General features: G+C 44.4%; 1 protein-coding gene across 7 annotated transcripts in view; it reads right to left on the reverse strand.

The window, feature by feature from the left end:
- Positions 1–24,646, reverse strand: part of YEATS2 (YEATS domain containing 2) — a 48,606-nt gene extending 23,960 nt beyond the window's left edge. For 3 of the 7 annotated variants that reach the window (XR_003992922.1, XM_030496344.1, XM_030496342.1), the window contains exons 1-14: positions 24,464–24,646; positions 23,342–23,459; positions 20,215–20,312; positions 20,013–20,105; positions 17,124–17,366; positions 14,802–14,917; positions 13,635–13,796; positions 11,837–11,948; positions 10,334–10,378; positions 9,119–9,305; positions 7,163–7,402; positions 5,170–5,328; positions 2,759–2,862; positions 438–545 (exon numbers count right to left, since the gene is read on the reverse strand). Coding sequence is in view for 6 of the 7 variants with exons in the window: in XM_030496344.1 (XP_030352204.1) it covers positions 438–545; positions 2,759–2,862; positions 5,170–5,328; positions 7,163–7,402; positions 9,119–9,305; positions 10,334–10,378; positions 11,837–11,948; positions 13,635–13,796; positions 14,802–14,917; positions 17,124–17,366; positions 20,013–20,105; positions 20,215–20,312; positions 23,342–23,441 (1,767 nt within the window). In the remaining variant the exon portion in view is untranslated. Of the gene's footprint in view, positions 1–437; positions 546–2,758; positions 2,863–5,169; positions 5,329–7,162; positions 7,403–9,118; positions 9,306–10,333; positions 10,379–11,836; positions 11,949–13,634; positions 13,797–14,801; positions 14,918–16,962; positions 17,367–20,012; positions 20,106–20,214; positions 20,313–23,341; positions 23,670–24,463 lie in introns of those variants that run through there. The other 4 variants (XM_030496343.1, XM_030496347.1, XM_030496346.1 and 1 more) reach the window with 4 other exon arrangements.
- Positions 24,647–25,044: the final 398 nt, after the last annotated feature.

Raw genomic sequence — 25,044 nt, forward strand, 5'->3', positions numbered from 1 at the left:
GTACTGTAAGTGGTAGGAACCATATTTCCACCTTTTACTTGGATCACCTAATATTGCCAGAGACAAGTTTAAATTCCAGATGGTTAACATTTAAGGAATTCAGAAGCAGCAACATCTGAGATTCAGATATCACAGCATCATTTTCTCAGAAGCTCCTGACAGATCTACTGCAGTTCACTTTTACTGTATCCCACTACCAATAGCTTTTAAAATACCAGCCTCAATACAAGAGTGATTCAAAGACAAACAAGAAAGGGTGAAAGAGGAGGTGGCAAAAAGAAAGATCATAGGTTCAGTAAAGCCCCAGGGGAATAGCAAAACACATTGGTTCCAGTAACAGTTTTACATGCACTGGAAATTAGATGGTTTGTAGCACAAGTCAGCATGAAATGGCACTACTGGGCTCCTTGTCCAGGCACAAAAGCTAAGACAAATACCTTGGTAAAAGCTCCAAGTCCTCCAGTGACCGATTTGGGGCTTTGCACCTTGGAATGACTCCCAATAGGACAAAGGGGTGGCATGGTGGCAAACAGAGAATCCTCCTGCTGCAAATAGGAGGACATAGTGCAAAAATCAGTGAAATGTCCAAATGTCTAATACAAGAAATAAACCAAGTGACTGCTAATAAAGGGTAGCGCGGACCATCTGGGCAGGCCAAATCTCCTGTGCAAATAAGACATTTCCAGAATCGATGAACATTTCAGTAAAAGGAGTGTAACATACTTAATACAACCCATAAGGCAAATGTTATTTGGAAAGTTACACCTCCAACAACTGTTTCTTACCATATCCTACTCAGGTAAAAGAACTCGTATTCCCTGACCAGTTTTTCATACAAAAACTGGTACAGCATTTCAGAGCTGTAAAATTCAGGTAAGCTGAGGGAGGGATCTTACCAATGCATATAAACACCTGATGGGAAGGTATAAAGAAGATCAAGCCAGACAACACACAAATTCTGTTCAATTGTAATTTTTTCTTAATGTGATGGTGATCAAACAGTGGAACAGGTTGCCCAGAGAGGCTGTGGACTCTCCAGCCTTGGAGATACTCAAAATCCAACTGGACACATTCCTGAGCCACCTGCTCTATTTGACCCTGCTTTCAGCAGAGGAGTTAGATGGGATGACCAAAAGACACTCAAGGCCAGGTTTAATGTTGCTCTGAGCAACCTGATCAGATGTCCCTGCTCACTGCAGGGGGTTGGAACTAGATGACCTTTGAAGGTCCCTTCCAACCCAAACCATTCTATGATTCTATGACCTCCAGAGGCCCCTGCCAACCTCAACCATTCTGTGATTCTATACAACATCTCAAGAGAGAGAAGATAATCTAAGGGGAGTGGGGGGAGAAGGGGAAATATGTTCAATTTAAGTCTGCAAGCAAAATTCTTTCAGATGAATTTTTGCTCTCCTGTAACTAGGAGGATGTGATGGCACATAGTCTATCAGTCACTTTAAAGTAGCTTTAGAAACAGCCTGAAGTCATAAAGAAAAATGAAGAGAAAACTAGAACATAGCAAAGAGATAAAAAGTGGTGAGTTAAGCACAGTCTGTAACATCACACTGAACTATCAGGCACCCCCTCCTCCTTAAAGAAACCATAAAATTACAGCTTTCCCACCAACCAGAAGACATAAATCAAAATATATTTCTGTTTACAGAGCTATGATTTTTACACATTTTAAAGAAAGTATCTCCAGTTTTTAATGGTGCTCTGGATATACAGAATTCAACTGTTACTAATGACATGTGCCTACTCTGACTCATTGAAAACCTTTCAGAAAGAGCCTTCCCAAATCATGAGAAATAAAGACTAATGAATGGTTTTCAACCTAGTTAAGTGAACTCCATCTGAGCAGACAGGCATTTGAAAGCTGAACAGCCAGCTGCACACCTGACACTTAAAATGCTACTCCAAACAAATTGCTTCAGACAGCAATCTTCAACACTTTTTCCCCAACAGACATTAGAAGTATTTCAGTTTCAAATGTAGAGTGATTTACTCTCTGTAGGCTGACTGGCAAGCCTCCCCACTTCCCCCCCACCATCCTGCATTAATGTTCTTGTGCCTTAGAGACAGGAAACGCTCCCGTTTTCAGCAGCACACCCACCAACTGCTTCTAGAAAGAGCCTCACTGATGCTATTTCCCTGCCAGAAATATTCTTCCTAGCACAAGATGTGGGAGATTTTATGTGAGACAGTTCAGCTCCGTACCTTTTGAGCTTTGCAGATCAGAAGCATGAACTCTATTTATCACTGTTTGTTTACACATTTGGTTACTCCACTGTTTACACAAACATTTTGCTAAGTGCAGGCAGTTGTAAATCCAGTAGATGAGCTATTTTCAGGCTGCTAAGAGCAGCTGCTGTACAAAAATAACAAACAGAGTGAACCAGGCACCTCTGGTTTAATCACATACCTTCACTAACAAAGTGAAAAAGATCAAAGTCAACTATACAAGAGCTTTTTTGAAAGGTAAGACATTTTGAGAGCTATACCCTCTATAGATTTCCTTGTAGAAATATGCCTTTAACAGAGGTGTAGGCAAGTCTAATTAGAGCTGCAGGAAGTGACACTATCATCTTGTATAACCACCATGTTCTCATATGGATCCATCTGTTAAACACAGTAAACCTTCATAGGAAATGACAACCGAAAGTACTTGCCCAAAATGCAGAAGTTATAATACTAAAAAGCCCTATTTAATAGGAAGCTGGATTTTAAATGGGAAGTATGCACCTAATGAGAACATTACCTTGACAGCTGAGGTGACAAAACTGCTCCCATGGGTCTTTGATACAGGAGATCCAGTTCCATGAGAGGCCTGACAACCACTGGTCAGTTTGCTGGTTGGACTTCCTGTGTATTGGGAAATAAAGCAGATGTGGGATGAAGGCCTAGGAGTGGTGCCACCAAACACGTGAAACCTCTTCTAACAAGAAACATGGTATTTCATTTTAAGTCTGTATTCTCCATGAGGTGTGTCAGTGGGAACTGACATACGCACAAAACAAATCCACTACTGAATTTCCACCTGCAGAATCTCCATGCCCCAGAGACGGCAGTCTGCACCCAGAGCTCTGTTTGCTGCAAGCAAATGGTCAGGCACCTTCCTGGCTGGCTGAAGACACTGGCTAGATACACAAATATGTGAAATTAGGATGGTAAATGAGCTGCCAGTCACACCTTCCTGCTGCAGATGTAACATTTTCCACTGCCCTGAAGCCTTGTGAACCTACACTATTATCTCAGACACTGGTATGGGAGAAGGCTTACAAGAGGCTGGAGTGGGAAGGAAAAGGAAGGCCAGAAAAAGGAGGGGGCCAAAGTGAAGAGTAACAAGAAGAAAGGACAGAATGAGTGGGGTAAAGGAAGAAATAGAAATAAGCACTCTCCTGACCCCCAAGATGGATGGGTTTCCAGTGCTAAACTTACCCTGCATTATCACAGTGTGTATGCAGCACTGTTGCTCAGCAACAGTTTTCTTACTGCTGTTGGGTTGGATTGTTCAGTTTCATTTGTTCAAAGGTGCCAAAGCCACGTATTACACACATGTAAACACAGTAATAGTCTCCCATACAGTTGTACTACAATCTGTACTTAAATTTAAAAGTAAATGAGCAGACATTGAAATAATAGGGTTTGGGAAGGCTGGCTTTCAGAGAGATCTCACCCTCTTTTTAAAGATGGTCTGCAGGCTTATCAAAAACATCCCAGTGACTGTCTGTAGCACCACAGCTACAGACTCACTCCAGCCTGGCTGCTGTTGCCAAAAAGCCAGTTCCACATTCCCTTCTGCATACAGGGTTTGGTGCTGAGGCTGCCTGGCAACAAAGCTCAATTTGGGGAGGGTATTAATTTTCTGTTCTGCCACTGATCTGACCTAAGTCGTGCAGGATACAGGTGGCAGGAGTGCACGGGAGGGAGAGGCAGCAGGTAGTTTCTTCCAGGCCAGTCTGTACCTAAATCACATTAATGTGATGGGAAACTGCACCTTTAACGGTGATAAGACCTGTATGTCAAAACCATTGGTGCATCTTCAGATCATACCCTCCATGTACAAATCTTTACTAGGAGAACACAAAAGTTACCCAAACAATGATAAACCACATATGCAGAGTAGACAGGCTAGAGATAAAGAGGAAACAGAAAAGAAAAAGGACAGAAAACCCTCAAACAACCACCACCACCAAAAAAACCCAAATCCCCTATAAGCTTCAGTTTTACCAAGAAAGCCCCAAAACATACTTTAAAAAAAATCAGTTATGACTATGCTGCCCCTACCCATTCCCTCTGTGATGAAGTCAAAATGAACATGACAACTGTATTGCCTCAGATAAAAGGAGGAACCATTATTAAGGAAATTTCTGCACTTTCCAACCATGCCCAGCAAACACTTCATGTGTTACATGGATGTTACACGTCACCACATGGCCCTGAGCATCCTTCTGAGATGCTGGCAAGCACACACGTACACAAACAAGTGTGTTTTTAAATAGACAGTGGTTCTTGGCCACAAATCACAACTAATCAATTACTTCTGACACAGAGATTACCAACTGACTCCTATACCATCACCTGTCTGCTGCAGTTCAGTCCTCTAGGCTTCTGTCACCACTGAAGCATCGAGGGAATCTGATTAGAGGAATATAAACCAGCTAGAAGTCAAGAGCAGTAACAAAACCCAGCATGGCTGTTCTCCTGGCAACCTGGGTCTACGCATATCCTACATATTCAGAGCCCCACATACTGGGACCTGAGACTGATCTGCTGGTCACCACAAGCTCGCCGTGCTTTTAGCCTACATCCATGACACAGTTCTCACCCAACCACCTGAGCACTGTTTCTGTCTAAATTTCTGTGCACCACAGTCTACATTACTTTCTCCGCTTTTTGCCTGCAAAGAACAGCCTCTCTTTGAAGTAGTATCTGGGAATTCAATTTGGCCTTACAGCACATGTGGTTTCCTACAGGAATTATGTTAAAGTCTGTGATACTCTTAACCATGTTACACAGGCCAGTTGTGCAAACCAATACCTCCCTCTTTGCAGAGTACTCTTCCACCTTCTCAAGCTGAAGTCCTGTTGTTATACTAACCATTCTGAAGAGAGAATAAACTTGAAGGGGTAAGACTAAGCCACTGCCTTCTGTGATCACACTACACACCTGTGCTTGTGGCTGCTGCTCCAACCATCTGTCCAGGCTTGTCCACAATAACATACGGGTTATTAATGACTGAGCTAGCAGAGCCTTGCTTCATGTGCACCGGAGTGGAGGTTGGGGTACGAGGTAGCGGAGATGGACTAGGGGTCGATATTGGAGAACCTTAAGAAAAAAAGTCCAATGCTTCTATCTTGTAAATGTTGTAAGAACATAAAAACACAGCAATAGTTGTACTTTGTACAATGGCTTAGAGAAGAAACATTTTTTGAGGATGCATTTCCCAGCCTGAGTGAGATGGAGACGGAAAGAGAAGACAGAAGGAAAAGAAAAGGTATGTAGAGCATTATGGCTCCTACCTACTCTGGACATTCTCTGCCTACCAGGACAGGCAGGGTTCAAAGGAACCTTGAGAAGCCAATGTCCTGAGGGACATTACCTAAATCATTCTCACTGCCAAGAGCAGTTCATCCAAGGAGATGAAGCAAGAGAGCTGAGCTCCTTACTAGGTGCTCTCTTTCCCTTGTGGAGCCCATGGTACAGGCATTCAGAGCCAGGAACTGAGCAGATCACATAAAAAGGTTGTGTGAGGCAGCAGCCATCAGACCGGCATGGCCAGTCTTTTGTCTTCACTGCTCTCACTATAGCAGAAGCTAGACTGTAAAGCAGAGTGTAAAATGTGCAACTTCTGGGTAAAGGTCCAGGAAGGAGAAAAACTAAAGAAAAAGCTGCATGAGGGGGTAAACAAGAAATGCGGAGAAAAGGACAGGCAAGGAAGCGATCAGAGAGAAGAGACAGTAGCAAGCAAACTAAGATTCAACTGACTGTTAATCTGCTTTCTTGGCAGTGATGGAAAATTAAAATGGAACATAAATGCTGAACAAATAAAATCCCCATGTCTTATAAACTGCTTTTGAAATCTGAAAGGGGCGACAGTTCTTGATAGACAGCAGAGCCTTGGAAAAATATTTAGCATGGAAAGATTTAAATAGCAAAGATCAACAGAGAACAGTCCAAGGATTTTAAGAAAGACAGGATGGCCCTTTGCTTTCTGGAAAGCCTTGGGAAAAGAAGATCAAGAGCAGAGCTTATTAAGAAGGAAGAAAGTACTTGGCAGAGGTTCAAATGTAAATCAGCCCTAGTACAGTTTTAAGAAGTCAAGGAACAACACTGAAATTTAATTAAAAACCCAACAAACCAGACACACTTGAGGAAAATTATCTGGGAGCAGATCATCCGAAATCACATACATTGATGGCTGGTGCTTTATCCTCTCTACCCTGAACACCAGAAAATGAAGTAACAGGTAACTTTTCAGCTTCGCAACATGTGACATGGTGAGCTGCACATTAAAACTTTCTGATGTAAACCATCATCCAGTGGATGGCATCATGCCCAGGCAGGGAAGTACTGTAAGTAAAGTGAGTAAACAGCACCTTGACCATGCCTGGTTCAGAAGCTATCAAAAGAGTATCACATTTCTCACTGTAGTCAGCTGACAATTTAATCCAACAGAGGGTGGACTTTTGGAAGAGGAGACCAAAGCTGTTCCATCTGAGGAGGTATCACAAGTACAAGAGGGACCATTTGAATCTACAAGGTTCAATCTAATTTATTTGCCCAATAATCAGAAAAAAAAAATTCTTCTTAATCCATGCCAACTGTCTGAAAGCAGGAAGGAGAAGAATGGCTGCTTCTCACATCCAAATACCCCACATGGAAGATGGGTCCTTGACTGGGCCTTTCTGTGGGTAGCAGTCCAGTTAAAGACTATCTTTTATAACAGGATGAGAACAGCTCTTATCCTGCTTTTGATCTGATGTGAAGAATTTCACACTTGTATTTTTTTCCTTGATCAATAAGAATTGTGTTTAGCTCCTTACTCTAAAGTTTCTTACTGCCTTGTTCAAAACTTGGCAGGAAATCAGGGAAGGACTCAGAACAAGTCCAACTGGTTCACTCTCTTGTTTTCCACTGGGATAAGCAAACTAACATTCACCTGATACAATCTTGCAACTCATGGTGATAGGCTGGAAGGATTTTCCTGGTGACTCTGCAGGGCTTGGACTCTGACCTTGAGGCACTATTTTACAGCTAGCTGCAATGGGTTGAAAGGCTGAATTTCCATGAGAGCCAAAGGCAACTTTCTGTGTGGCTAACTTGGTGGGAGTCCGTTCTATTGAAGATGGCAGGGAATAAAACGTGGCATGTCTTTCAGTTTCAGCATTCCCGGGGAATCCTGATTAAAACAGGGAAAAGAAGAGAAATAGTTCTTAGGCTGAGACATCTAATTCCTTACTGTGCTTCTCTACACAAACAAAACCCAGGTACAACCAACATGCTCTTGAAGGAAGGAAAAGAAACTGGTGGGCAGCGCTGAATGGGAAGAAAACAGGGTAGGGAGTTCCTCCTGTGTGAGCCTGTTGGATTTGTCTCTGAGCAGAAGACACAGTTCACAGCCTGTTCAGTTGTGGCTGGTGATCAGCCACTTCTCACATATTTTCTTGGAACGACCCTTCCATTGACCACAAGCTGCTGATAGTTTCACGTGTCCTCAGTGCTCCTGGACTCAGGACTAAGTCCAGTCCTCAACACTAAGGCTGGATCTCCTTCAGAGAATCTCACAGTGTGTTTTTTGGAGTAAGAGCACAAGGAGACCACCTACTGCCTTTTGACCTGGAGTTGATGAGAATCCGCCTTATCTGATGCAGGAGGACATCAATTAACCTGGAGTTGATGAGAGAAGCCACTACCTGTCAGCGTAAGAAAGAGGCAGGTTTACTTTCTTCCTGTTGGCTGTAGCACCGCCCACCTAGAAGTGCTGCATATCTTCCTGTATAAATAAAAAGCCTGTTCATTTAAAATTTGGTTGTGTTTCTCCTTCTTTGGCCACAAGAAAACACCGCATTCAAACACTGGACATTCCTCTTGCTGAGCCAGAACACTGCCAGCGGCATCACGGCACCCACCAGAAAGCACACCATGCCAGACACCAGCTTGAAGCCATTCCTTGAACACCGGAGTGTCAGGACAAATCAAGAAAGGCATCAGACCATGTTGCTTGCGACCATACTTTGAAATACAGCTGCTGCTGTTTCCAGCCAGTTTCCACAATAAAACGTGCAAACCATAAAAAACACCCTTTTCCCTCAGCCCAGTTAAATAAGGTCTGTCATGTAAGCCTTGACACTGCATATTTTAGAAAAGAAAGCCAAATTCTAACAGAGGTGCAGTTTTTCCCTCTTCACACACACTAAAAGTCAGAACAGTATGCCCAAGAGCCAGCACTAGCCTGTTTCACACAATTCAAATCATCTTAAGGTACCAACTTCTGCCCCATTGCAGCGGGTGCTGCATGTCTTGATCGTACAGGGGCAGGTGAGAATGAGACCATGATTGGCACAGATGCCATCCCTCATACAAGTATACAAATCTTTTTCACTATTTTCAACACTAGAGTTACGTAGTAGTTTTTGTTCCCCCACAATCAATTCATGTTAGGCACCAACATATATATCTGATCACACCACTAGACCAATTCCTTAAATGTATACACAGGCCCCAAAATATTAAGAAACCTAAAAAACCCTCTGAAAACAGCCTGCCAAAAATAAAACTACAAGCGTTATTCAACAACCTTTTTCTTCCAACTGCATCTGCTGCATAAAGGTCCATCTTCACCATGTTTAGCAAAACAGAGCCCACTCAACAAACTCCATGTTAAAAATAAACAAAACCAACAAAACCAAACCACCCCCCTCAAATTCAACAAAACCCAAATAAACCATAACTATTTCTGAATCACTTTTCAGAGTACATTGAAAAAACGATCATCTGGGGTGAGCAAGGAGCAGGTAGCACTGGCAACCTTTAAGGCACAGAGCAATTAAGAGGAGGTATCCAGAAGAGCTGAAGTTCCAAGAGCTCAAATTTCACAAACACCCAATCGCTTTACCTTTGTCCACCGAAGCATCTGGGCTGGAGTCTCGCAACTGTTTAATTGGTGAAGAAGCTTTGACTGGTGCTGGGATACTCAATGGCAGCGGTAAAGATGTAGGAGCATCAGAAAGGTCAGACTCTGAAGACTGGGAGAAGAGATACTCCTCGCCAAGGGAATGCCTATGTAGCTCCACATCCACTACCTTCGAGAAATAGGAGAAAGGATGTTACTATTTGGTAGCTAGGTAAAGATCTAAAAAGTGAGAAGAACTATGCCTTTTTATTTTAATGCCTAGAAACCTCCCCCTCTCCTCCCTCCACCTCTGTATAACATTTCCATTCATTTCAAGGACAATTCCCAGAGGTCCACCAGCACTCGAGCTAAGACAAAAATCTTGCAACATTTAACCCTCATAGTAAAATAGCACATCTCTCAGTTTGTGGGGAAATCCGAACAGTGAACACTGGAAGGAATACAGAGCCTAGCTCCAAGCATCCCACTAAGGAAAGCACTGCATACCCCCTTAGGGACAGGCACAAAACCCCAGCTTGCCTTTTTTGATAAGGCCTTGAGAAACACACATTATCTACTCTTCAAAAGTGCTCTTTAATCACAGCAGACATCTCACATTAATTCTCCACAGCCTGAAAAGTTGAAGTAACGCAATTTCACCATAAAAATTTCCATTCACTACAGTACAACACAGGGAAAATAACACCAAAAAACCTTTAGGGATACAGCAGACTATGAGTTATTAATTATATATTTTAAGTTTTAAGAGTCCATTTTCCATGAAGATACTGAATCTTGACAGATGCAGAAACTTAAAGGCACTTAATACACTGCAAAATTTCAGCAGGATAGTTAGGTGATGCCTTTAACTTAAATTCTTTATGTATGAGATCTGCAGCACATCAGAATGCAAATCAAGACATTTAATACCAGAAGCTCCACAAAGAAATGAAAATTGTAACTGCAGAACAAATTAACTTCTTTATGAAAGAGCTGGAAACAGTCTCCCCTGAACTAAAAAGGGGAAAAAATGATTGTTGTCATGCATACTGACAAGGTGTCACAATAATTTCATTTAACAAGACAGCAAAATATACATTCTAGAAATTGTGAAATCAGATGGGTCTGACTCTGTGCTTAGTCCCATGTATCTTTTCCTTTTAAAACATCCTTAAAAGAATCAAAACACAACATCCATCACACGACTCGTTGACTCACCGTTTCTGCACCAAGTGTCTGCAGGCCTGTGTATGTCCTGTCCAACTGAGTAAAACAATACAACATATTTATGTTAACCTGGGCAAAGCAATATATTAGCTAGAATTTACAATACCAATTTCAACTCTTTTCAAACAAATATGTAAGTTAAGCAGCAGTGCATCCAATTTTCTGAGGCCACAGGGTCTGAAATCTGTGTGCTCTGTTAAGTACTCTCTCTTCTGCAAAAATGCCAACCCAAAGCTAAAGTAGTAGGGAGCAAAAAAGCTGAAGAAAATGAGCTTGCTGGGGAAATATTATTGCAGTCTAAGGGGAGTTTTTGAGGAGTGTCATTTTTCACTCCTATGTCAATATAAGGAAATAATAATGAGAAAACTCAGCTTTAAACTGACCAGCACAAAGGTTATGCTTACACTGTAATTTTTGATTCATTAACTGGTCACACTGAGTATCAGCAGATATAGAGGCAGAAAATTCCAGAGGCATTTATTAACATATCTCAAAGAGGCTGCCCGCCACAGAGGAGGGCTCAGCTCACTCCTATCACCCCATAGCAGCCACGGGATCAGTATGCAAACAGCAAAGATTGACAAATTGAGTTCTTCTGTGCCACAGGCTACCTCAGTTTTCTTCTGTAAGCTGGGTTTCCTCTGCTGCACAACGTCCATCACACTGTTACCAATTTCTTCCCAAGTTTTATCTCTCCAAATATAATTTACTCATAATCTGCATGAAATGTCCCTAAGTGCCAGAGGAACATTTCCAACCTTTTCTACTGTCTGCGTTTGGGGTTGCAATGAGGTATCTGCATTAGCACGAAATTCATTCATGCACACAGGGTTTAAGTAAAACTAATCAGGCTGCTCTGAGAAACAGGAAGCTAAACCAGCTCAGGACTTAATTCCACTAACACTAGGGACTACTAATTAAAAGAAAAACAAGAGCAATGGCCTAGTTTTCCAGGACTGCTGCATACTGTAAATCCTATTGAGTGCTGCAGGGCAGGTGAATGAGTTGAAAAAGGAGGCTCTCTTCAAAAGGAACAAAGAACTAACAGGAAATCTCAGCCCCTCTCTGTCCACTCCAACAACAGAGATAACTCTAGCCAATACATGCAAGTGCTGAAGGAATGAAACCGATATAGCAATCATTCTACCAACAAAAAGATAGCCTGGCAGCACCCTGTCAAGTTAAAGCCAGTGAGAAGATGATAAAAGTCCTACACTGTAGGGAAACAACAGGTAAATGCTTTGCTGCTCTCAGCAGAATCAGTTCCAGCTTCTGCAAAGCTGGGTTCCTTGGCTACTGCATTGACTCAAATACAGCCAAAGTAAGAGGCTTTCCTGGATCTTTTTTGATTCTCCAGCTCTACTATTCACGTGCAAATAACCAGCACGATATACACACAACAGAGAGGCAGAAGCACATACACAAGCAGTCTCTTCTAGATTATGGAGAAGAGCTCATTTAATCGCCTTTCTCTCACATATTTTGTTCAAATACCTTTAAATTGTGTATGATATCAATCCTCTTGTTCTGGCTATCCTTGAAGTGTATCTGGACTCTCACAGGAAATTCTCCCCAGCCTCTCCTGGTCAGGTGAAATGGAGGTTCTCTGGAAGCCAAATGGTGATTCACATTTTAGATGTAGAAGTGGTACAGCTTTTATCTACTTCCTTTTCAGAAAGCCAAAGACTACTTTTCTAGATGACAACTAAAGCTATCTTCAGGTCTGTTATTTACCACAGAGAATGCAATCACAGAAATGAGAATTTTATGGCTTAGGACAGCTGAAAACATATTTTCATTTTGCACAAAGGCACAGGGAAGAAAATGGTAAACCACTGTTGGATGAGGGAACACAGGAGACAAGCGTCTTTAAAACAGAAAAGACTGGGTAATGCCAAACAAAAATACTTGTTTAAAAATCCCCAAGTCAGCTCTGAGGAGGACACAGCTGCAAGTTGAGTTTTCCATGCAGCATTTTGCCATCACTTTCTGCTATTCCCTATCTAGTAGCAAGAAGGCACATGCTTCATATAAGGCCAAGTGAACAACATACAGCCAATAAGAAAAAGCTAACTCAATCACTGTCATTCTCCATGCTGAGAAAGAAAGATGTATTTATCTGTAACATTTACTATTACTTTGTTTGTATTTCAGCCTGTTGCTATTGTAAATCCCAAATGTAGTTTTGCAACAGAATAAAACATAAGAGGTTTAAAGGCTATTTTTAGTCCAGAACATTTATATTTAATACAATGACTGGGACTGTGCAACAAGAAAACAATTAACCAGACAGGATTAAAGCAGAAGACAAAAAGCACTGACATCAGATACTAGAAACCAAGGAAGGCACAAAAAGACAGCAGCCAAGTGTAATTTAGCACATTATACAAGAAATGCAAAGGGCTTTGCTTTTGTCCTGCTCAGGGTTGCCTGCTCAGAAACATCACTGAGCAATACCAACACCTCTTATCTCAGAGAAGTGTTTCTGGAGTTGCCTTTCAGTGGCTTAATTTTGCCAGAATTAAGCTGCTATCCTGCACCTAGGCAGTCTCCCCACCCTCCTGCAGGAGGCAGCTGAATGTCCTGTGGAGAATAATTTCTTCAGGACACAAAGTAGTTCAAAAGCATCCCCCTGTCTTGTCCAAAAGAGCAAGAATGAATGACTGACAGGGCATTTGCCTGCAGCAGTCAACAGAGAACTGAGCCCACTCATCTCAGAGTCACAGCTTTGAACACAGGTTTGGGAGGGGACAGAGAAGCTGCTGTTTCTGCAGCACCATTACACTGATAGGAAATTCCTTGAAGCACAAAGCCAATGCCACTGATCTCACTACAGTGGAGAAATATCTGGGATACTGATACAATTTCTTGCCCAATCTCACATTTACCATGAGAACTAAGGGCAAAACAGCGTTCTGAGACTCCTCTTTCTTTTCCACACCGGAATGGATGGGAGGTAGAAAATACTTCTTCTAGCAATAGAAGTCTAACCTGCACAAGAGACAGTGTAACACATACAGGAGATGCACAAACTGGCATGAATAACACGAAATGCAACTAATGAATGCTTTTTCTCAGTAGGAAATTAAAAAAAAACCCCAAACCACTGTTTGGCATATTTGCTACATAAAGTATAATTTATTTTTTGGAGTAAGTCAAGCCAAGCCAAATGTTACAGACAGACATGGAATACTAAACCAGAAAAAGAAGTTGCTAACTTTGTAAGAAACCTGGCATTGTAAGCCTGGCAAGCACAAAGACTGGAATAGTGACTGGAATTACTCCTTATTACCTCACTTCTACCAGGTCATTTGGTTTGTAACTGGGATGCAGAAAGAACCAGACTTTCTTGACAAAATGATTTATGCTGGGTTCTCTCCGAGAGCCTCGGACATACACCATCCATTTATGGGTCGACTGATCATTTTCTTCTCTCTTGTCAGGGGGAATGTACCTGATAAAGAAATTAAAAAACAAACACAAGATGAAAATCCCAGATAGATAAATACTATGAAAAGTATTTGGGGAAAGATTAGGCAAAAAAAATTTGGGATGGGAAAACTCCTATGTAAACCTTGCCCCTGTACAGTTCTGCTCATTACTCCTTGACAATTCATCCAGAAACAGAGGCCTCACAATCTGCTCTATGCTTCTGACACATCCTCTATTTTAGTGCACAACTGCATATGAAATTTAGCTTCTAATTAGGAAGACTTAACAAATATTAACATTCTACTGCTGTCAAATCCCCTTCCCCATCTTATTCTGAGATATCAGGAAGCAAAACCACACCAAAACACACCACCAGCAACTCTGCTATCATAAATACAAAAGTAATAACTCTTCTTAGCAATTTTTAAGAAACTATAGTCAGTACTTGGTCAGGCTTCAGTAGATTTTCAAGATGCAATTCTAACACCATGAGTTTCATCAGGAAATGTTTGCTACTTTCTGTGCAAGGGGAAAGGACTGACTTTACTATAAACAAAACCTGTACGAATTAATATCTTCAGGCTATGCTGGACTTTCACAATTCTCCTCATTCTGGTGGTTTGGTGTTGGATTTCTCTGTCGTTCAAAAAAGCACATTGTCCCTATAGACACTCTGAATTACTGATTAGGACGACTTGCTTTTCAAATTTTCATGGAAAAACTTGGGATTTCTAACTGGTCAGAAAAGGCTGTAACACCCACCTTAAGAAGAACAGATCTTTAAACCTCCACACAGATTTATATGCATACACTATGTATCTACATATAAATAAAACAACTACTAAAATACGTGTTCCTCCCACAAAAAACTTCATGCATACAGTTGAGGAGGGCAGCCTTGTGCCCGGTGATTATTCAAGGGCAATACTTCATATGTGACAGCCTAGCAATTTTGTCTCCTAATTTTAACCTCCTATCCCATTTAATCCTGCAATAAAGGACCATCCCTCGGACTCTGGATACTAACTTGGAGACGTTGCCAACCACAATGGTTTTCTTCACATAAAGCCGTGAAGTTTCATCATTTGACAGTCCAGAATTTCGTTGTCCTGGTTTTTGAGAGCTTGAAACACCTGAACTGTCCTGAGGGTAAGGGAAGAAAAAACAGACAGACAAAAAACCAAGCATTCTTCTTAAACATCACTTTGTTTGGCACTAGGAAAATAAGGGGGTGGTAAAAAAAAAAAAAAAGTAAACCTGCACAGTTAAATGAGACCAACAATGAATCATCCCTAAAAATACTTAAATTGCTATCTAGGCACATTTAAGCAACTCAGGCACACAACAAGGATATACTACCTAGCCAAGTGTATGCTGCATGACTTCGCTGAGCATACATCACGCGACATACCATGGATCTGAGCCATGATTTCAGCTTGGATTTCAAAGCACTGCCACTGCCTTACCTGAAAAAAAAAAATCAAGCACTGCCAGAATGGCATCACATTGGCGGTCATTAATCAGAAACAAAGCTACATCTCCCACGAGTAGCTTCTGAAAATCTACATCTTTCTCATTCCCAGCCTCTGCTGCTTTGAGGGACTCCAGTGTTGCTTCACCCTGCAAGGCTGTGCTGGAGACAAGAATTCAGCTCCAACTGAAGAGGGATAGCAGTCAGCCACAGCATGTCACTGACATCTAGATAATCCTCTGCAGTACTTGGGCATAATAAATCCAGCAACCTTGTAACACAACCTCAGCTATCAAGCAGTGGCCAAAACTCCCTGGTAAAATGATGACATGACCACCCACAGTGCCAATGCAGGCTGTGCTGTCATTTGCATAGGAATGAGAGGCTTTGCTATGACTGTCGGATAAAGCTGCTGTCCAGAGAATAAGGGACTGCCATCCTCCCATGACCAACAGAGTTGGTGCTGCAGCTTCCTAGACCATAATCCACTGAGCACTCATCAAACACGAGTCAGCATGGGGAGCAGTGGATTTTCTAGGAATCACTGCACCTCCTCTGTTAAGTCAGTGATGACCCAAACTGGAGCAAGCAGCCACACAAGGCTGGGATGACTCCTGCTCCTCTTCACTCCCTTAGCCACCTCTGGGCCATGGGCTGCATTAGTTGAAGATGCACCAACATGATACACCCAAGCAATACAACTGCTCCATCAATGTCCCCAGTGCAGAAACAAGTTATATTGGTCTGGTGGTTTAAGATATAGGTGGGTCCACATTATATATTGTTTATCTGCCTTCTGCTACAGACCCCAGGCAGGGTTTCAGCAAACTGCGGCCCTTTTATGAAGGGTGTCATGCTGCTCAACAGAGGTAGAATCACTGCTGTTGCTGCCACATATTATTGCAACTTGTTCAGTTGCAGAATGCAGTCACAGGCAATGAGATATAACAATCCCTGGTTTGGGTTGGAGGCTATACTCCTCTACCAGGCCTGACAGCTTAAAGGAACCAAAAGGAAACTGAAGAGTTTAATCTTGCCTACTAAGGCACATTTCACCTGCAGCCAGTGAGAGAGCCTCCTCAGTACAGCTAACTGCAGCCAACAGGTAAAGAAAGCATTTCTGTAGCTGCACCGCATGCCAAAAAGGGAATGGATCCAAGCCAGAAATAACCCAGAAAAAAGTATGGGGGCACAATAAAAGAAGGCACTTTTAACCTGGGTCAGTCTGGTTTGGTTAAGCAAATGGTGATATTAGCACAACAGCAAGCAGCACCACCAAGAGAAAAACAAGTCAAACTACACACCCAGGCTCTACCAGCTCATGCTCCCAGGGTGAGCTAATCCACTGTCGTCTCTATGTTTTCACCACAGGCTGCTGAGGAGGCCAAACCCCAAACTCCAGTGGTTCAACCACTCCAAGCAATGCAATCCCCAGGGGCACCCACAGCCAGGCAGCAACATTACTTCTTAACAACACTGCTGGGAATGACGCATCTTGCTCTTCTCTCCAGGCTCTACCCTTCCTGACCTGACTTCCATCTGCACAGCAAACCCCTTTGCTCAAGCTATGAAACACCTTCTTCCCCAGAGGCTACCAACAGAGACAGCAGCAGACAGCTGTGCTAACACAGATGCTATCGCTGCTGCCTGGCTGGCCTCTCTGTTGGGCAAGACTGAGTTAAGTTACCCAAGTTACATAGACTTCAGTTAGCCTTACAGCAAAGCCAGGCTGAGACAGTGGGAGCAAGCGGTTGGAGAGGGTAAGAAACAGATCTTCAGCAAGGTAGGTGAAAACATGAAGAGCTCCTGGTGCCAGCACCGAGTCCAGACAGAGCACACACCTCCAACAACTTGACCACCACTCGAGTTTTACTTTACCCGGCCAGTATTTCTGCTCTGTCTCTGGTCCAGGCTGTTTGTCAGCCGCTCATCTGTGTCCAAGTTGCCATTGTCTTTGTCCAGGAGAAAGTCATTGTGCTGAGAGAGCGAGTCACTCTCGGAGTGGTTGGCAGATGGAGTGTCTGAGCCCTGGTTAGCTGGAGATGACGATCTAGAGGGTGATTCCAAGAATTTCTTGATTGAAGGGTGATTAAGAATTGTCGCATCACATGACCTGGTCCCCTACAACAAACAGGTCAGGCAAATCCAGTCACTATTTACCTGCAGCCCAGATAAAAGCTGTGCAAGAAAAGTCAATGTATGAAGAAAGAGCAAATATTTAATCAGCTGCCCCACAGGAAAAACATATGCTGCAGAAGATAAAAGCTTACATTGGTTCTACAGAAACATCACCCTAATTGAATCTGTTCCTTTACACCTTTTGATCTCAGAAACCCACCTGGCTTTGGAAAGAAGGATTGCAGCCCACTCATATACCTATTCAAAGTCCTTTTGAAAATAACATCTTTCCCGTGCAGATACCCAAGGCCTTTTACCATGCACAGAAAGGCCACAAATGCATCAGGCTTTTTAGTTTTGATACTCACTGGCAGCCCTGTCAATGCCTATGAGGCAAGCTACACATTAGCTCCCTGTCTGCTCCCAAAGCTTAACAGAGGATAAAGAATAATGTGCTTAGGCATGCTTGCAAATTTTCCTCAAAATGGACATCTCAGACCTAATCTTAGAATCTCTTAAACCTGCAAAAGGGAGGATAGGGTGGGGGAGTGTTTAAATTTCTTTGGGATTTTTCCCCCCCCATTACTGTGACAAAGCCCTCATCCCATCTTTTCTTTTTTATTGCCTGCATTTGCCTTTATCCTCAGAAGTAGCAAGGAAAACACCAATCACTCAAAGCAAGTGTTCTACGTCCACTTCTCCTCCCAGTCACCAGTCCTCCCCGACACCTTGGTTTGATGACGAATCAAGTCAGCAGAACCACCCCTCTGTCAGCAGCAGACTTCCGACAGACAGGCTCACTCCAGCTCCCGAAGCCACAGACTCCCACTGGAGTTGCACTGACAGCTTTTCCTGCAGGCAGTACCAGCTGAAAGAGGCTTTCTTCTTCCCTGCCTGAACCACCCAGGTCAGCCAGGCTGGCACAATGATTCATGGGGATAGGGCACGTCACAAAGAAAAACAAATCAAGAAACTGATTTGGGATATTTTTGTTTGTTTGCTTTTTTTCCTTTGCAGGGCTATTTTTAATCTCTGTAAATTCCCCGATCCAAAATTCTGCCAACATGATGGAGGGGGTGGCAGGGAGACAGACACCAGCGCCACTATGGAGCAGCAGAACTGCTCTCGAGAGGTGGTAGCAGGAGTGGAGTTAAACACTGTCCCACTTGGACTTTGAAAGTTCATTTGAGAGCTCTTTTTACAATTGTCCATTAGGTACATGAGCAAAGCAATTACCAGCTCTCAATTACAAAGTTAAGAGAGTTATGTCCATATATCCAACAGCAGGGACACATATATAACATGACAAAAAAAAAAACCCCACACAAAAAACCCCAAACCATCACCAAGAACCTTTTTCTTTTTTTTACCTCTAGTCAAGTAAAACGATGAACTCCTTGTCCATTAACTTGTGGGAAAACGTAATAAACTGCAATCATACAGAATCATAAGCCTCAAAACCCAGCAGCACTGGGTTGAAGAACTATTTATGTTTATGAGAACAGGTTAGGAATTTGCAAATCATCTTCCCAGAAGTTCTGAATTGAACTACAAAGACTCCCCATTAAACACACATTAAAAATAGAACAAAGAAAACTGAAACCAGTAACGATTTCAAAAGAGAGAACTGATTTAGCCTACGTGCAAATTAGAGAAAATTAAAAATGCAATCAAAGATACAGCTACACTAACCATAAAACCTCAAAAACTACAGGAACAAAGCAAGGATGCACCAGTAAGTTTTGTGAATACTATGAAACAATTACAAAAGTTGTTATTTCTGACAAGCGTGAAAATCAGCAAGGACAAAACCAAACAGCCTGCATGGTAGAACAAGTAAAGAACAGGGGACAGCACAGCTCCTCCTGACACATAACAACATTGGAAAAAAGCACTTTCCAAGATCGCAACCTAAATGACATTCTTTAGTGGCCTACACAAAAATTAAGGGAGGAAGAAGGATCTCCAAGCCTCCCAGTACTACCATAACCTTTTTCAACTCCAGTTGCTCAACTCAAGTTTGGTGAGGGTAAAACAAGATAGACCTTTTTGGTTTTAGCCCATTCCAAGTCTTCTGGAAATCACAACGGGAAAACCAGGAGTAGCAGTGCAAGCCACTGCTTGGAAGAGAAATTCCCATGGGACTAGAGTAAAACCCAAGTTTGCAGCAATCATCTACAGCTTCCAAAAATCAGCTCAGATCTTTACTGGAAATAAGATCAACTCCCTGAATTGAAAAGATAACTGAATACCTACCCTGGTAATGAACTGCATGTCAATGGGGAGTCTGCATGAGTCACGAACACCTGTAATCACCAGCCCATTAAGGGCAGAGCACTCAGAACTGGGGTTTAACTAATAGGGTATGGAGTTGTTTTTAAAAGGAGGGTATTTCAGAAACCAGAACCACAAGCTGATGAAGGACTTCTCAACTGCTCCCTGAAGTACTCAACTGCTCTTTGCCAAGTACCTGAGGCCCAGCTGGTGATGTACAGGTCTCCTTTCCCACTGCCACCCCACTTGCAGTTTCTAATAAATTATTTCAGAAAATTACATCTCAAAATCACACATCAGCTGAATAGCCAGTGAACTACACTTACTCCTCTTGAATATTCCCTGAAGTCTTATTATTCCCAAAGTAATTTTTACCTCTCCAGCTTTAAGGAGACCAGCAGACGCATAATAGTTAGCCACAATACAGGCACGCAGCTTATCCATCATCCTTCTTGCTTCAATCAGGCGCTATGAAAAGAAGAGGTAACATATGGTAAAGGATAACCAATGCAGCAATCCCCCCGCAAAACCTGATACACAAGGATCATATGGATTTTTAAGAACAAAACCTTTATACCTGATCTATAACTTCAATTTCGTGTTCTTTACTCTTCATTTCGACGGCAAACTGTTCTTTTATAATTGTCTCAATCTTCTGCACAGCAACATCTCGAGCTGTACAAGGCCACACATGGAAACAAAGAGAAAGGAAGTGTTTATATTTCTATTTTTGAGGCTATATTTGAAAACATAAAGATCAAAAATTGTTTTGGAGCGAGAAGTGAAGAGATAATAACACACACACAAAAAGGGAAGGATCATTTTTCTGCAGAAAAAAGTTATTTGTCTTAACAAAAACCACATGTATCTTTAAAAGCTGGCTTATGTGGAAAGCTATTTTTTCCTTTTTAGGTCTGAGATGACAAATAACAGAAGATGGGAAGAACAGGACCAGTCTGTTTACTTCTGTCTCAGTAAAGCTGTAAACAGTAAAAGGAAAACTCAAGTGTGCTACAGCCAAGTGCAGTTACTGCTGCAGTTGCGCAGGAGTACACTGGAACACCATGAACATTCTTCTGCTCTCTCTTGCCCGATTCACATCCAGGAAATCAACACCACATATTGCAGCAATAATACGGCCAACTAATACTTTATATATTCAACACAGCCTCAACGTGGTGCAGCCTGCTCTGGAGTGCCTACAAGCCTTTTATTACTCACAAAGGAAACTACATTATCGAAAGCTGGTCTACCTCTTACAAAATCCAGCAGGGCAGTCAAAAATTGTTAAGCCTTTCAGCAGGAGATTATTGACTTTGGTGGAAAGCATTTAGTTCAGTATTTCAAACTGTGTGAACACCTATGGCAAACCAGCAGCTAAGAAGGAAATTGGCATCTTATTGCATTTTTCTAGAAGATGTATAAATATATGAACAATTCTTTTTGCTCTACACCTACCGCAGACTTTAATACTGCCCTTCCTTTAAGTCACCTCCATTATATCAAGCGGGTTCAAACAACATCTGTTTTTATCAAGTTCTAAGCAAGAACTTGGGAAAGCAGGTATTGCACTTCTAAAAAAAAGCCTGGAAAGGTCCTCCAGCCTGTGGCAGAAGTAGAGTGACCCCACAGCAAAGCAGATCAGAGGAACAACCTGGCTTCCTCTGAAAAAAATCTTACACTGTTTCTACGTCGAACAGGAGGCAACAGCACCAAGACTCTGTTTTGAGCTACAGAGGAAGCATTTGTTTTACTCAAGGGTACATATATGTTTGAAGAAGTTTCTAATATCCCAAAAGAAAGAATAAAGAAATCAAAAGCAAGTCAAAACTTTGCTGGTACGTTCCAGATTGCTTACATAATTTTACTGTCTGATCATGTACCTACATCAACAGGAAAGCATCTGATGCTTCTATATGCAAGTGGGGTATCCTAAATACTTTTACTTATTTCCAGATACCTGTATATAGATATTCTAGGACCAGAAATAGCTCAAGCCTACATTAAAACAGAATTGTGCTTGAATCTATACAAGTAATGCAAAATTAAAAACCAGAGGGATATAATTTTCCTCCAGTCATGAACACCTTGCCTAGGAAATTCACATGTAAGGCTACACTTCAAATAACCCTAAACGGATTAAGGTATGAGATGTACAGTTCAGATGGGGCCAACTACATCTCTTCCCAAGACTGATGCCATGCAACACCAGTATTATGACAATTAAAACACTTCAGTGTTTGTGGTTGCATTACTGAGGCTTTTAAGAAGACTTTATTTTCATATTTTTCTCAGCTTAGCATCAACCACAGTCCCTAATTAAGATCATGTTAGTGAAATTTGAATACTTATGGAATTCCTGTATTGGAGACAGTCCATAAAAGGAAGAAAGAAGCTGATTTGGAGGAATCACCTCAACAGAAAGTTTGCTCTGGGAAGGACAGTTTTCCAGGGTGCTGAGACTTTGCCTGCCAATTATTACGACCTTCTGAAAAGTTGCTTCACAAAAAGTGGACTAAAAACCTGTCTGCAGTCCCTCGGACACTCCACCAGGGAGGGTGGTGACTTTTGGCAGCCAGACAGGGCAGGCAGCTGGGAGTGGTGACGCTCTTCTGCCACTGCCAGCTCCAGCAGAGCTCCATTGTCAGGGTCCCTAAACAACCCGGCAGACAGGATCTGCCCAGCAACACATTTAACCCAGAGTTCAGCCTCCTCAGACTTGTCCAGCTGTACATCGCCCTCCAAAACATCACCCACGAAGCCATCATCTGTCCCTCTCCAACTGGCAGCTCTGGCATCCTGCTCTGTTCCTGGATCATCTTCAGATCCCACAGCCAGCTTCAGTTTTCTCACCTCCCTGTTTGTCAGCTCTTCCCATCACGATCCTCTCACACAGCTATGCTATGCCAAAAATCACTACCCTACTCCCTGTCCCAAGGGCAAGAAGCTCTACTCTCATTTGCCCAGAGATGACTGCAACCTGTCCCAGGCACCCTGCCAACAGGCTGGTTCCCAAACCAAGCATATCAGAACGTGCCAAATGCAAACCTGCTCATCCAACTACTCTCTCCACTACACTTCTTTACCCACCTTCCCTTCAGTCAGGTAGCTGCTGCTCCTCCTCCTCCCTTGCATCTTTCAAAACCCCTTCCTTCTCCCTAACTTATCCCTTCTAAACTGCTCCACTTCATTTTATGTGCCTATTCTTGCAAACACTTGTCATCCTTAGGAGACAGTCTACTGCAGGGTCATGGATACCCCCTCTGTCATGCTGTACTGCAACCTGTATCCCCCAAAATGTAAACTGCCAATCTTTCTGGAAGCAGACTTCAATTCCAAAAACAGATGCACAGGATGGAGCACACCTCAGCACGGATACCTGCTGGGAAATACGTCAGGAAGCAACACGAACAGAAGTACACATGGGGCCCTGCAGAGCTCGTGCTCTAGCTGCTATCATGCATCAAAGTCTGCATCCTCATGCCTTACCTACAGCTCAGCTAGCAGGCAGGAATGGCTCCACATATGACAATCACATCTTCATTTGGCCATACAGAGGCATCACTAGCTCCCTTGCACAGTGTCTGCCCTTTGATCCCTTAGCTCTCGCCCCAGCTCTTCCCTGACCTGTCCTCAGACAGCATGCACATCCACAGCATTCCTAATTCCACCCAGGAGGTCCCTTCAGCTCAGAGAGCTCCTACCTGACTGTTCAGCTGCCTTGTGGCGCTTGCTGGGATGTGTGATGGCAATGTCCTCATAGTCAGGGTCCTTCTCCACGATCACTCTCTTCATCCCAGACATGTTCTCTCCGCTATTCCACTGAGAGGAAAAATAACAGCATTAACATTACCCGCAGTGACCTTCTGGGCAAGCTTCAACCTCTCACCATGGGGAACATCTCCTTCCCCTGGCGCTACAGGTTAGCCCCATAGCTCAGCACTGGTCCAGTGCTGCCTCACAAGCAATGGAAGCTCACCACAGTCGGTGTGCTGCAATGGCAAACTGCTGCCTGCTGCAGCAAAGGGCCCCCTGAGCCCCGCTACCAGCATGCTCTGCACTGGGACCCTATGGGTGACCTGGGAAGAAAGGGGTTTACCTCAGCACTGGCACCGCCGAGCCGGGTTTACCTCAGCATCGGCACCGAGCCAGGTTTACCTCAGCACCGACACCGAGCCGGGTCTACCTCAGCACCGGCACCGCCGAGCCGAGTCTACCTCAGCACCGGCACCGCCGAGCCGAGTTTACCTCAGCACCGGCACCGCCGAGCCGGGTTTACCTCAGCACCGGCACCGGCACCGCCGAGCCGGGTTTACCTCAGCACCGGCACCGGCACCGCCGAGCCGGGTTTACCTCAGCACCGGCACCGGCACCGCCGAGCCGGGTTTACCTCAGCACCGGCACCGGCACCGCCGAGCCGGGTTTACCTCAGCACCGGCACCGGCACCGCCGAGTCGGGTTTACCTCAGCACCGGCACCGAGCCGGGTTTACCTCAGCACCGGCACCGACACCGCCGCGCCGGGAGCCCAACCGCGCGGGGAGCCGGGGGCTTCAGAGCCGGGCGGGCACAGGCGCCCCGGCACTACCCCTTCGGCACCGGGGCACGCCGGTTTAACCGCGGCGCTCGGCGGGAAGGGGCAGCGCGGCCCCGGGCGGCGGGAGGCGCGGCCGCTGCGCCCCGGGGGCCCGGCGCCGGGGTCGCTGTGGGCGGGGCAGAGCCCGCGCGGGCAGGCCCACGTGCCGCTCCCCTCCCCCCGCCCGCGCACACAAAGCCGCCGCGGCCGCGCGCTCCTCCCTCTCTCCCCCGCCCGCCGCCGCTCCTCACCCGCGCGCCGCCGCCGCCCGGCCCGGCCCGGCCCTGCCCGGCCCGGCCCGGCCCCGCCGCCGCCGCCGCCTGCACCGGCCGCTCCCGCCCCACGGCCGCTCAGCGCCGGCCCCCGCCGCCGCGTCCCGCCGCCAGCGCCGCCGCCGCCATGAGCGCAGGGCCGTGTGCCGGGCTGCCCGTCACGGCTGGGGCGGGGCCCGCGCAGGCGGACAGCGGCGGAGGGGCGGGGCGAGCCCGCAGACCGCCCCGGGGTGTGCGGGGGGATCGCGCAGCTCGCGGCGCGGGCAGGTGGCGGTCGCCTGAGGGGAGCGGGGAAGGACCGCGGGCCGGAGGCGGCAGAACGGGGGTGGCCGCGGCGGTGGAGCCCGGCCGGGCCGCAGCCCTGCCGCTGAGGTAGCGAATGGTCTGTGGGCAGCAGTTTGCCCTCAGCAGCGGGAAAAGCCCGAGGTCAGCGGCGCTGTGGTGTTTCTGTTTAGATACGTTAATGTATTGGCCTAATTCTAACTCGCTGGGTGAAACAATTTTGTTTTAATAAGTAATAAAATACGAGGAAGACATTTTAGTTCAGTGGAAGGATGATG

Source organism: Strigops habroptila, chromosome 8 (assembly GCF_004027225.2).
Source record: "Strigops habroptila isolate Jane chromosome 8, bStrHab1.2.pri, whole genome shotgun sequence".
NCBI lineage: Eukaryota > Metazoa > Chordata > Aves > Psittaciformes > Psittacidae > Strigops > Strigops habroptila.